This window comes from Pistacia vera, unplaced genomic scaffold (assembly GCF_008641045.1).
Source record: "Pistacia vera cultivar Batoury unplaced genomic scaffold, PisVer_v2 Contig154, whole genome shotgun sequence".
Classification (NCBI taxonomy): Eukaryota; Viridiplantae; Streptophyta; class Magnoliopsida; order Sapindales; family Anacardiaceae; genus Pistacia; species Pistacia vera.
The window spans coordinates 456629-470627 of NW_022195619.1; the positions used below are offsets into that span (position 1 = coordinate 456629).

General features: G+C 30.0%; 2 protein-coding genes across 2 annotated transcripts; one reads left to right on the forward strand and one right to left on the reverse strand.

The window, feature by feature from the left end:
• Positions 1-1311: 1311 nt before the first annotated feature.
• On the reverse strand, positions 1312-1971 carry LOC116124620 (peroxisomal and mitochondrial division factor 2-like). The gene is made up of 2 exons (XM_031410345.1): positions 1953-1971; positions 1312-1721 (listed from the first exon to the last, which is right to left on the reverse strand). Exons 1-2 carry the CDS (start codon positions 1969-1971, stop codon positions 1312-1314), a joined length of 429 nt encoding a protein of 142 aa, XP_031266205.1.
• Positions 1972-11403: 9432 nt separating this feature from the next.
• Positions 11404-12501, forward strand: LOC116124606 (F-box/LRR-repeat protein At3g48880-like). Its single transcript, XM_031410338.1, has 2 exons — positions 11404-11762; positions 11937-12501. The coding sequence occupies exons 1-2, from the start codon at positions 11404-11406 to the stop codon at positions 12499-12501; spliced, it is 924 nt and encodes a 307-aa protein (XP_031266198.1).
• The last annotated feature ends 1498 nt before the right edge of the window (positions 12502-13999 follow it).

Consider the following 13999-nt stretch of genomic DNA (forward strand, 5'->3'; position numbering starts at 1 on the left):
TTGGGTGCAAGTATATGGAAATTATGTTGTCGATATGGTATCTGTGGTTTATGTAGTTCACGTGTGGGTAGCGAACAATTTTATTTTTTATTTTTTTTTTATTTCAACTACTTAGGTAATGTTCTGTTAATTATTAATAGGAGTTAGCGTTGTTATCTGAATCTGGTTTTTAATAGTTTTTTAAATTAATGATGGTTGTATTAATCATTTAATGTTAAGTATTACTTATATTTAAATGTAAATGGTCCGCATTCATGTTAATTCCTATATAGGTATATTAAGCTTTTGAGACATTTGATTAGTATGATTTTTTTTAAACCAGTGGGAAACAAATCATGTTTCATCAAAATAAATGTCTTTTTTTATGAATTCCATTAATATCATATAAATATCTACATAAACAGTGTCATTTATTTGATCAGCACTTTTAACAAAAGCTGTACATTAAGAATGACATTAAATATCACAATATGAGATATCATCAAAATATTAATCACATCAATCAAAAAGTAAGTACATTAACCCATAATTAAAACTAAATTCTAATATATTGATTTTTAATAGTAATGTCAAATAAAAAATATCACATAATAGTACAGTGCATCGATCAACAATAAATAAACACGGTGATCTAACAATAATGATATCTTATTGGCACAATTTTAAAGGAAATAGTAATAAATATTTTGTTAAATATTCAAGTCAAATGTTGTGATGATGTGATAATATATCAATTGATATAAAATATTTATACAGTTTGACTTTGGTCTTGTTTAATTGTTTATGTTTTATTGAGTATGTTAGTTTGTTAATTAAAATTTTGTTGATTCACATTAGAATATATTTTGATGTGTTTTGTTTAACAATAATGCTACGGACACCGGCATTTTTACATCGAAATATTGTACCGGCCTATGTGTCCTGTGATTCATACCAGTAAATCAGGCGCGTTTCACGTTATTAAATTTTTTTCTAGTGAACGACCGTTCATCAACTATGGACGGCCGTTCACTTACTATGGATTCCCGTCCATATTATATAGACGGGGGTCCATTTACTACGGACGGGCGTCCCCATTTAAAAAACGCCTGTCCATAATGTAAATATAAAAAAATAAAAAAAATTTGGACGCCTGTCCCTAACTTGTGGACGGGCGTCCCTAACGTGTGGACTGGCGTCCACATATAATGGATGCCAGTCCATACTTAAAAAAATAAAATTTTAAATAAAATAAAGGGACAACCGTTCACCATTTCTGGACGGTCATCCCTTAATCAAAATTGGAAGTTATCTTCTCCTTGAGTCCACTAATCACGTCTTTGCCTCATCAATCTCTTTCTCCAACTCAGTAATCTTGGCCTCCATTTCCTTGGATTTGCTCTCTGATTCCTTCAAACTTCCCTCCACTGACTTCTTCTCAACTATCCACTTATCCAATTCAGACTCCAAAACATTAACTTTCTTCTTAAACCCACTAATTTCCCTCTCTTTGTCATCAATTTTTTCCCTCATTTCCTCTTTAACTCTCATGCTTTTACTCTTCTCTTCCAATTTGCTCACTTCCAAAGTCCCAACTTTTCTTTCCAACTCCCTCACTTTCTTCTCACTATCAACTTTCTCACTCTTCAACCCATCAATTTCTTTCTCTAATCCCTCCAATTTCACTCCCTTCTCTCCTAGACTCTTCTTCAACTCTACCACCTCAGCAGTCGCCTCATCCCCTAGATGCTGTCAAAAATCTGTAATTTTTCTTTTATCAATTTCTTTCTCAAAAATGTTATTAGAAACGACCTTGCTTCCCTAGATGCTATCAAAAATCTTTAGGAATCTTGACTCTCTTTGTTGTATCAAACTGATGGCACATGAGGGACAACCTTCCATTCCTTGTGGATTGGCGTCCAATTTTTATTTTTATTTTTTAAAAGCATTATTAATGGACGGGCATCCATTACCATATGAACGCCCGTCCATTTTTTGGGACGATCGTCCCCAAGTGATGGACGGCCGTCTCTTAATTTTGTTTATATTTTTTTATTTCATTTTACTGATGGATGGGCATCCTTTAAATGGGGACGTCCGTCCGTATTAAATGGACCCCCGTCCATATAATATGGACAGGAGTCCATATAAGTGAACGGCTGTCCATATTTGATGAAAAATCGTTCACTGGAAAAAAATTTAATAACCTGAAATGTGTCTGGTTTGCTGGTGTGAATCATGGGACACGTAGGCCAATATAAGATTTTGGTGTAAAAATGCCAGTGTCCATAGCATTATTGTTTGTTTAATTAGGAATACAAAAGAAATAGATGGAATATGAATAAAGATGTTATAATAAATAAACATGGTTGTTTAAGAAGAATAAGATCTAACTGGCATGAGTTTAATAGAAAGGATAAAAAGAATAAATTGGAAAAATAATATGGATTGTATGATTAGACCATATAATATTCATGTAGTCTTCTGAACTTGCATGAGTGATTTAATAACATCTATATACAATTGATATTAATAATTATAGAGGTATAATTACTAATTTTATCTGAACATCTGGTCAATGACTTCTTTGAATTTGTGTTCGTATCACTTTAATATTATGTAAATTATTTATTAAAAATTTAAAAGTATTTATTTGTTTTTTGAGAATACAAAAGGTGCTTTGGGAAAACGAATAAATGTCTAGTAATAAGTAAACATATTGACTTAAAAAATGTTAATAACTTTTTGGATAAGAGGATGCGAAACGATGGCAAACGTAATAAATATTTTGTTAAGTATTCAAGTCAGAAGTGTCATGATGATATTATAATATATTAGTTCGATCGTGAATAATGGTTCGGCAACCGTGCTCCAAATGGATATTATCGTTCAACATGAGATTTATTTGGTTGATAAAAAAAAGGATTTATCTTACCATCTGGTAATGACTTCTCTGAATTTGTGTTGGTATCATTTTAATATTATGTAAATTATTTATTTAAAATTAATTTTTTTTTGAGAATACAAAAGGTTCTTTGGGAAAACGAATAAATTTCTAGGAATAAGTAAACAAGTCAATCGAAAAAACGTTAATAAGTTTTTGAATAAGAGGATATGAAACAGTAGCAAACATAATAATTATTTTGTTAAGTATTCAAGTCAAAAACATCATGATGACATTATAATATATCGGTTGGATAGTGAATAATGGTTTGGCAGCCGTGCTCCAAATGGATGTTATCGTTCGGCGTGGGATTTAATTTGGTTGGTAATAGAATGGAAGTTTTTCGATGTGCGATGGGAATGTTTATTTATAGATTTTTTTAACTTACATTATAATATATTTAGATTGATGTTTGTCAAACATGTGTAGACAATCCAATGAGTTTTAATTTCTATTTTCAGAATAAATTAAAAAGCATTTAAATTTTTACATGTGTAATAAATCATATAAAGAACTCACTAAAAATTATATTTCATACATACTATTTGGTAATCTACATTACATCTTAGACATGTGATATCACTACAACATTATGCATTTCTAGCCATGACGTTCATTGTAGCTAAAAATATGAATTTGCGTAGCTAAATGGTTTAGCTACAAATGCAAAGTTTTGTAGCTTGTCGTAGCTAGAAGTGGCGTAGCTAAAAGTTAGCCATGTAACTTTTTGCTTGTGTAGCTAACAATTTATATTTTTTGCTATGGATGAGATTAATATGTAATTAAAAACTTAAATGTTTTTGCCATAACAATAGTAAGCTTGTAACAAAAGCTTTGCCTTTATAGCCATGGAGAATAGTCTTGTATAGCTATGTTTCCATTTTAGCTACACAAATATAAATTTGTTACTAAAACTTGAAAAATTTTGCTACAAAAATAATATCCATAGCAAATATATTGACATTTTAGCTACGTAACCACTAAATTCATAACTAAATAAAAAGATTATTTGCTACGGACATATAGAAGTCATATCTATATATGAAAAGATATTGCTATGGATATAGTGTGTTAATAGCTAAATATTGAAATTACTTGTTATGAATACTTTTAATTTATAGCTAAATATTATTATTATTTGCAATAGAACAAATAATTTATATCAAGAATTTATAATTTATCGCTTCGTTTAAAATTTATTGTAACAAATATTACTATAATTAACAAATTTAATAATAATTACAAATTTATAGAAAATTTTTATATTAAATAGATAATATGACGTCATAAGAAAAATTCTGATATAAAAAATAAAACATAAATAAAGTCATTTTCAACCAAATAATTGTCTACTCATAAAATCCTTCATCATAGTAATTTAAAATGCTATCAACTAATTTTTTTTACAAAATATGAATGCTTCAATGTCATTACTACCAACACCAAAACTTCTCTTATTAACCTCAATGTAGTTCCCAACAACCAAAATGAGACCACCACCACTGCTGTTTCATTTGTATGTATAACAGTCACATCACCCTATTGCTTCTTTAACAATTTCTCTGTCTCATCATTTCTCAGGAACTAAACTTTCTTCCTCTTACCCCACTTGAGCACCCCTCTACTCTTAAGCTCATTCCAGCACCATCCTTTCTTGGAAGGTTCCAATAAGATGTTTTTAGGAATCTCAACAAGTGATGATGAGAGTCTACTATAAAGTAGTAGTTCATGACCGACTTCCTCAGGTTCCATGGCATGCTTTTTGTCCAGTGAAGGCATCTTCGCCTTGAGCTCTTTTTCAATCTTCTTGTTACTCAAGTGTGTGATTATGTATGCGCGGAGAGAGTAATAAGATAAATGTGCTTCGTATCAATACAAACTGGGATAATTATTAAGTACTTGTCTGTCCAAACCAAGCATTTTGCGACATCGTTTTAGTTTACCTACAAAACAATAATATTAATTAATAATTATTTAAAATAATAATAAAAATGAATATTCAATTTGACTGAGTGCAGAAAATAAAAGTGGATTGCAAATTACATAATAATTATGTTTAATGATACATCATCTAAGACTAACAAAAAGTCATACTTCTTGTGAACTTTCACAAGTTCAACCATTGGTGCAAAGTCTCCATCCATACACTATCAGGATTTTCAGTAGTAAAAACATTAAAAAATAAATAAATAACACAACATATCATGTCAAACTAAAAATAAGAGCACAAATAGGCAAACAACATATTCATGACATTAATTTTAAATGCCAAAAAAACTCAATGAGAACTAGAACATGACATAAATGCAATCAAGATAATTGCCTTAACGATGACATATATTCAATCCTCTGTAGGCATGGGAATCCTTATATTCCTTTGTCCAATCTTATCTTACCCTATGAACCATTGCTAAGGGGCTATTATTTTTTGTGCACAAGTAATAACAAACCTTTTGTAAATGGTTCAGATAACCATTTTGTTTGAATAAAAAAGCCAATCTTTTTTTTTTTTTTCAATTTTTGTCAAAAACAAATATCTAAATGTTGTATTTGTAGAAAAGTGCATTTGGCGTTCAAGATGCCCTTTTCTTTCGCTTTCTACCCCAAAACCCATCCCTAGCCTAATCCTTCTGCACTTTCCTCCTTTTCCAACTATAATCCTTATTTCCCAAAAGTTAAAAAGTTTCAAATTTCAGGCAAATTCATATCTATTTAGATTTTAAACAAAGACAAACACAATCTGAGTTTTCCTCATAACCTTATGACAGACACAAAATGCAAAGAAAAACATAGGAGGAAAATTAAAAAGAAAGCAGATAGCAATAGTGCATTAACACAATTGAAATATGTAAGGCATTTGCACATAGAGCCAACTACAAGTCCTCTTTCACCCACTCATGTCTTTGGTTAAACCTCTGAAAAGATTAACAATTTTCCCATAAAGCCTTATTACAACATGGAAAAGAAAAGAAAAGAAAAACAAAACAATAAATGAAGAGCAGTAATGCAAAGCTTGTAAAATCACATGAAGTGCTCACCCTCTAGCATCTATAATTTACTAAATGAAATGCACGTTTTAAGCATTGTAACTCATGAACCAAACAAGCAAAACTGTACAGAAGACATATCAAAATAGTGACCTGATCTTTTGTGGCCATTTTTGGTGGTTCTTTAAGCCGCACCAAACGGTACTTAAATAGCTATGTTTAATCATAGCATAAAGCATTCAGATCACAATGAGATAATTCTAAACAGAAAGTCATTGAGTTCACAAAGGAAGTGAAACACGACACATATTTAATCAATAAATAGTATCCAATCAAAGTTACAGTGCTACAAAAAATCAACCATTCTACACTATAAGCAATCCAAATTAAAGAAATTTACCAATTTAATTTTTCAGGTAGATGACTGAGATTGGAAAGAATGATTACACCTAACACCAGCATCACCAACGATTCTGATCGCCATACCCGCAGAGACACCAGCGAGGCCATAAGTGAGACCAGAAGAAAGATGGGCATAGCCATCAAAGAAGCAGTAAGATTTAGCCTCAGGGTTAATCCTAGTACTAATAATAATGACAATAATCAAACCGTAAATACCTAACACTCCACACTAGTTCTGGCCTCATCATCGCCACACCTACTCCACTTTTCGTTGTTTCATATGCAACTCCCATACATGCGATACACCCAATTAAAACCCCAGATGGAAAAGCCAAATCAATCACTAAAAAATTGGATTAATTTGATATGTGTTTGGTTCTTACAGGAGATGACGAGGGCAGTAGCAGTGCCGAGGAAGCCAAAGAAATGAGCAGTTTCGTCGCCACTGAATGTTGAAGACATGTTGATTTAATTTGATGATTGCAGAGAGATGGATCGGATCTGAGAATGTTGGTCTTCAGTCCCTCTACAGAGAATGTCTTCGAATTGAAGTCTTTTCAACCCTATTTTTTTTTCCTCAGTCGTCGTTGTACTTGTATACCATCGCAAATAAAGCCCTTTGTAAGATATTTTAAAAATTGATTTTAAAAATAAGAATGACAAATAAAGCCCTTTCTAAGATATCAAATTATAAAGTAATCTTATTCAAAAACTAAATTAAACAAATAAATTAAGTTAATCATTTTTTTTTTTACATTATAAAAATTGGATTGCACTATGGCAATCACTGTCGGAGCCAACAATGACTATCTGGCTCTGAGACTGACAAGCCACTACCGGATTTCGATTCGATGTTTGAGTGTAGGCAGAGGAAATATATTCGTCAGCCACCTGCGCTCAACCGCCACATCAACTTCTAGCAAAACCATTGGGCTTACATAGATCGACATATTCTAATCCTAGCAACACCAACTGTGTTGTTGGATGTGCCTTTCAGTGGTCATCGAAAGTTGGTCATCGGTGCCAATGGCAATTACCATTATGCAGACCAATTTTTTTAAGTTTTATTTCTATAAATTATTATATAAAAATATTTATCTATAAAATGAATTAAATAGATTTATTAAAATATTTATCTAAATACTATTTATAGTTATAAATGTATCTAAGAAAGAATATATACTTTTTGGTCATTATACATATAATGCTTATATAAAAATCTAATTTACCAAACACATATATGGTATATAGCTTTTGAAACTCATGACAATTTCAAAAATTAAATTTACCAAACACATTTCTGATTATTTTTAAAGTTTGGTATAAACTGGTTAAACTTATAGCTACAATAATCCGAAGCTAACCCTTAAAATGACATATTTTACTCATTAAAATATATGTATAATCATATAATATATTTTAGTATATATTTAATAAATATTACAAAATATACTACAATAATTTATCTTAATTAAAATTTATTAAATCAAATATTCAAAATACAAATCATAAGAAAATAGGCTGGCCGGCAACCAATTGTTAAAATTCGACAATAAATTGTTGAAATCAAGTAATCTTTGACAAGACACGTCGGCATCATAGCTAGTCCTCTAAGGATTGCCATGAGATAATCTGTCAGAATCTGGTGGTTTCACCGGATTCTAACAAGCCATTTGGCCACAAAAGGCAATCGAATGTTTTGTCGCCTTTTGTGGCCAAATAGCTTGTTATAATCCTTTTATAAATCAGATTATTTCATAATCATCTTTAAATTTGATCAGTTTTAAAAGTTGTTTACCAAATACTTTTATTGTTGCAGCTTAAAACTTAATTGATTATTTTTAAATTACAACAATCTCAAACGCACTCTTACTTTCTTTCAACTTAATTACAATTTTATCATTTTTAAAAATTACTAAATAGGATATAATTTGTAGCTAAATATTATAATTATTTGCAATGGAACAAATAATTTATATCAAGAATTTATAATTTATTGCTTCAATAAAATTAATTGTTACAAATATTGCCATAATTAACAAATTTAATAATAATTACAAATTTATAGCAATATTTTTATATTAAATAGATAATATGGCGTCATAAGAAAAATTCTGATATAAAAACTAAAATATTAATAAAGTCATTTTCAATCAAATAATTGTCTACTCATAAAATCCTTCATCCTAGTAATTTACAATGTTATCAACTAATTCTTTTACAAAATATGAATGCTTCAATGTCATTACTACCAGCCTCAATTTAAATAGGTATTAAATCAGTTGTCGATTTTCTAGTTGTTATTATTGCCATCTCCGGTCGCTAGCATTTGTGACTCCACCATTCTTAATCTCTTCTTCTTACTTTATTCTTTTACAATAGTCTTGTACCATTGTATGACAAATTTTATGAAAGTATTAAACCAAACACATAAACAATGAAAAAGTTTTTAAGAAGGTAATTTTGCATTATTTTATATGATTTAATTTGTATCATATCTCCTATAATTTTAATCGTATTTATATGATTTAATTTTTTTTTTCTTGTATTTTCTATATATAGTTAACAATAAACAAATGCTTGTTATTCTCAAATACTAATAGTATTATTAACACTATCATCATCATCATCTAAAACATACATACAAGTCCATATATAGAAATATGTAACATTACCAATTTTTATAATATCTCATATCTTATACCTAAAATCATCTATATTTCATAAAGTGTGAGTTTTAAATCATCATAGAAAAGAAAAAAACTTCAAAGATCCTTTAAAATAAAATTTTATTTTACAAAAGCCCACACTTTTAGCTTGTTGAAGAATTCATTTAAGTTAGCTATTGGTTGAAGGTTCCAATTTACTATGGACCTTAGCAGTGTGATTAACACTATGTTTGACTATAACCATTTAATTCATAAGTAATAAAAATATAATTACTCACAAGATAAATTAGAATATCTATAGTTGCATACTATAAGGATTGTAGCAAATTAATTTTCACATTCTTTATTTGCTACAAATTCAAATAATTTATAGCTAATACACAAATGCTAGCTATATCTTTAAACTAGTAGCTAATAATGATACTATAATATTGTTACTACCATGAAAATAAAATTTGTATAGCTAGATACCTTAATTAGGTACAAATTTCAATATTTTATAGCTAATGCACAAATAATAGCTATATAGTTAAACTCATAGTTAATAATGGTACTATATGCCATGTAAATAAAATGTTTATAGCTAAATACATTAATTAGCTACAATGTTTTACCATAGCTAATACATTGTAGCTAAATGATTAGTTATTGCCACGATTTTAATAAGTTAAAGCAAGAGCTGAATATTAGCTTCGAGGGAGAAAATCTTATCACTAAAATTATTTCAATTAGCTATAAATATTGACTTTTGTAGTTGTAAATATGTATTTGCTACAGTTTTCCTTTCTGTAGCTAATTTTCGTAGCTATATGTGTATGATGTTGTAGTGTATTTTTTGGCGACGTTGATCCGTCCCAATGTATACGATTTTGATTCTCTTTGTCGCAAATCCGAAATATTCTCCTTTTACTGAGAATTGTTGCAGTTGGAGTCATGGACTTGAACACTTCCCTGTAATTTTTCAGTTTGTGGAATTGATTGGTTAGTTTCACTAATTTCATTAGAGTTTTTACACCTCTACTGTCGTGCATAGTGATTAGAGCAACAGCGGTCTAATACATTGCTTGCTAGTTATTTTGTTTGCAAGATGTAATAAGTAGTTGTAATCCTCTAAATCTATCATGTTCCACGAAGAACAAATGTATTCCAAGTAGTAGTGAATCATGCTTATTTTCTATTTCTGCAAGGATCTTCAGAATTGAAAGCCTTGCCGTTGTTATTGCTGGTAGTTTGTGTCATTGTTTGAAGATGTTTCTTTTAAGTAAGACTTGCTTTACGTTTGTCTGTTGGTTTAGAGATTTGCACCTGTAAATTGTAAGGTAAATAATGGTTTTCAAACACAAGATCCACAATAATAAAAAATAAAAAAGTGTTTCCAAACACAAGATCCAAAACAACCAAAAAAAAAAAAAAAAGTGTAAATAATAGTTTCAAACAGTTGGTAAGCATAATATTGTTACCTGTATGATCAAGAAGTTAACAATAAAAAAGTGTGAAAAATGTGGTTCAGTTAAATATCGATTCTAACATGTATTCTGGTTTTTATATCTAGAAAGCTGTTAAGAACTAAAGACACAAGTGATTCGGCATAATCTATTTCAATTGTTGGGAGTCAACCTACGGTTTTCTGTATGACTAACAAAACAATGAAATCAACAGATTAACGAAACATGATGATATTAGTAAAACTTATGTTAACTATATTGCTTGAAGAGTGGTGTTGTTATTCTGAATTGCTTTTGCAATGATTCGTTGCACAATTTATGATGGTAATTGTAACATATTTGTGGGTTGCATTTTTGTTCTTTTGAAAGGAATCATGATGTTTTGGTGGCCTTTTTTTTTTTTGGTGTAAGTATATGGAAATTATTAAGTTGTTACGGTCTTAGTGGTTTATATAATTTTTTTTGTAGATATTGGATAGCAAACAGTTTTCTGTGTGTTTGGATTTGGTAGATATTATCGTGTTAATTATTAATGAGAGCGTTGTTATTTGAATCTCGTTTTTAGTATTTTTTGTAAATTAATTATGGTATTTCTATTTTTGTTGAACATTATTTATTTGATTTTGTTATATATATCAGATATCGTTGCTTCATTGTTTATTCTACCAAGAAAAATTGATTATTCTATTCAACAAATATAAACTTTTATTATTCTATTCAACGAATATAAACTTTTTTGTTCATAATCATTTAATGTTAAGTATTAATTTATCTTAAGTGTAAACAATTTGCATTCATCTATATCTCTACGTAGGTATATTAAGTATTTGATACATTCGATTCGTACGAATCTTTTTAAATTCATATAAATTAATGTATTGAATGATATTTTGTGCATTGTACATGGATTATGTGCATATCTTATGTAGGTGTTTGATGCTCTGAAAGTTCTATGAGATGATTGGGCAACTGGTCAAATGAAAGAGGGTGCCTCTGCTGTAAGAAGGTGGAAGGATCTGGACACTGACATATTGGTGAAAATCTTTCTGTGCTTTGATGTTTTCCAGTCGACTTCAGGGATTGATCATGTTTGTAATTCATGGTGTTCAGCTTGTTGTGATCCTCTGCTTTGGAAAACTCTTGATTTGTCAATGTTGAGATCAACTTTCATCAAAATCCCATTAGAGCCATATGTTTACGTGGATGAGTGTTCTGATAAGACATTGATTTGTTTATTGAAGATTTCGTTGAGTCTCAGCTGGGGACAGATAAGAACCTTGATTTTTCACTTCAATTTGTATGTAGGGGATGAACAATTTACTTATATTGCTAAAAGGTAATTTTTTTATGTTTCTATTTAAAACCTTGCTGAAAGGTAATTTTTTTTTTTATTCTTGCTATTTATTGACTGACTCTTTTTCATTGCCTTTGGTACCACTGATCATCATCTTTAATTTTCTTTTTGGTACAGTGAATTGAGAAGTAACCCACCATATATTGTTATCTGCAGGTGCCCCCAACTGAGGTGTCTCGTTATGCCAGCTTGGAATAGAATAAAGAAGGATGTAATTTGCAAGGCCATTCATACATGGAGATCTCTTATATCCCTGACAATGCCTAGTATAGTAAATCCGCCTTATCTTATAGAGGAAATAGCCCTAAATTGTAAGAACTTCAGTGAACTCAAGGTCATGGGTCCTTTTGACGTTCTCTTTGCTTTTACGATAGCCAAATTTCTTCCAAATTTGAAGATTTTGAGCTTGAGATGCTCAGTGATAGTTAAGGATGCCCTAATGCTTATGTTGGATGACCTAGCAAATCTGGAAGTCCTTAACATATCATATTGCCTTCTTATAGAAGGTCCACTGCTTCCTCCATTGATGACCAAAAAAATTATTAAAAAGCTAGATAAAATTATCTTGGAGAAGGCTGCTCAATTATGTGAGTTCTTAATATGTACTGAGCACTCATGCATCATGTGCCAGCGTACTCGAAGTGATGAAGGCTTTATGAGGTGGTACAAGTATGAGGAAGGCCTATGGAAAATGGATGAGGCGAGATCTCTTGCTCTTTGATTAGAACACTATAGAGACTATAATTTTAACATTTTGTTTTGCTTGTATGTAATATCTACATAATATGTTGTTGAATAAACATATATGTAATCGGTCTGTTGTGTTTTAGGTTGTCATCCTCCTAATGCTTTTGTTTTAGGTCGTCAATATTGTAATACTTACATGATGATCTTCTCCCATGGGAAAAGTGTTAGATGTCTGCATAATTGTGTACATATGGTAAAATTTCACTTTCTGTTGCTTCAAGTTGATCTTTTGTTGTCCATTAATGTTATTTGAAAATGAAGTGGTTTCAAAGTAATACGCAATTGAGTATTTTATATGTTTTCAATTCATGTTATTTATTTTGTAATTGTTAGTGTCAAATTCATTTCTATTGTCAGGTTTAGTATTTTATAGTGAGATTTCGAAGGAATCTTTGATTTTCCCTTCTTTTATACTTTGATGTTAAGTTATAGTGACATTGTTTGGCTGAAGTGGTAATATTAAAGTTTTACAGTGTGCTGTTGTTTTGGCTTTGTAAAATTTGTAAATGATGAAAAACATTGTCGTTTAAAATGCTGTTGATATTTAAAGAAAATATGCGGATTTAATATTCAATATTTTACTTGAAGTAAATTTGGGGATTTAGGGTTTTCTCTATCAGTTTCGGCTTTAAAGGCATTTGTCCCAATCCGTTTGTCACGTTTTCCATGTTCATCTTTTCTCGTTGATTGAAGTTGAGATAAGTAAAGTAATTTTTCTTTAGTTACAGTGACAATGTCGTTTTTTATTTTACATTGGTCTAATTAATTTGTCATCGATTTTAACTTTGATTAAAGTGCATTTTATTCTTACGGAGTTATGAGATTTGTTACTATTGTTATAAGAAGTTGTTGTTAGACGGTTGTGCTAATAATTTGTTATGCTCAGCTTGTTTATTGGTTTTTCTAGTAATCATGTTGCCGATTATTTTCTCGGTAAATTTACTATTGAAATTGGTGTCTTTCTTACTACGATTTTGTTTGTTCAGGTTAGGTTGTTTATTTGTTGTTCTGGTAGTTACGTTGCACACTATTTTCTTGGTAAATCTACTGTTGGAATTGGTGTTTTTCTCATTATAATTTTGTTTATTATCTTGTTGTATTTAGTGTATATTGTAATATTGTTGTTGTTTTATGAATTGATGTTATGAAATGCCAGCGGTTCAAATGCTTTAGAAGTTACCATCATTGTTATTGTGTAATTATCTATTTATTTTTCGAAACAGTTGCCAAGGTTTTGGTATTCTCTGTAGTACGTTTGAGATATTGTTGTTTTAATTTGTGTCTCTATCACGTATCATGAAGAATAAATGTCTCCCGAGTACTAACAAAGTCTTACAGTTTCTATTAAGTTGAATGATTGTCTATTTTCTCTATTTTTATTTATTTGACGATATTTTTTTTTTCATTGTAGTAATGGCTCCCAAAAACTTGATGAAATTTATTTGAAGACTTAATTCTGAAGTTTTGCATAA

Coding starts and splice junctions, on each gene's coding strand:
- LOC116124606 (XM_031410338.1), top strand. CDS start 11,404: ATGAAAGAGGGTGCCTCTGCTGTAAGAAGGTGGAAGGATCTGGACACT. Junction 11,763..11,936: donor TTTACTTATATTGCTAAAAG/GTAATTTTTTTA, acceptor TGTTATCTGCAG/GTGCCCCCAACTGAGGTGTC.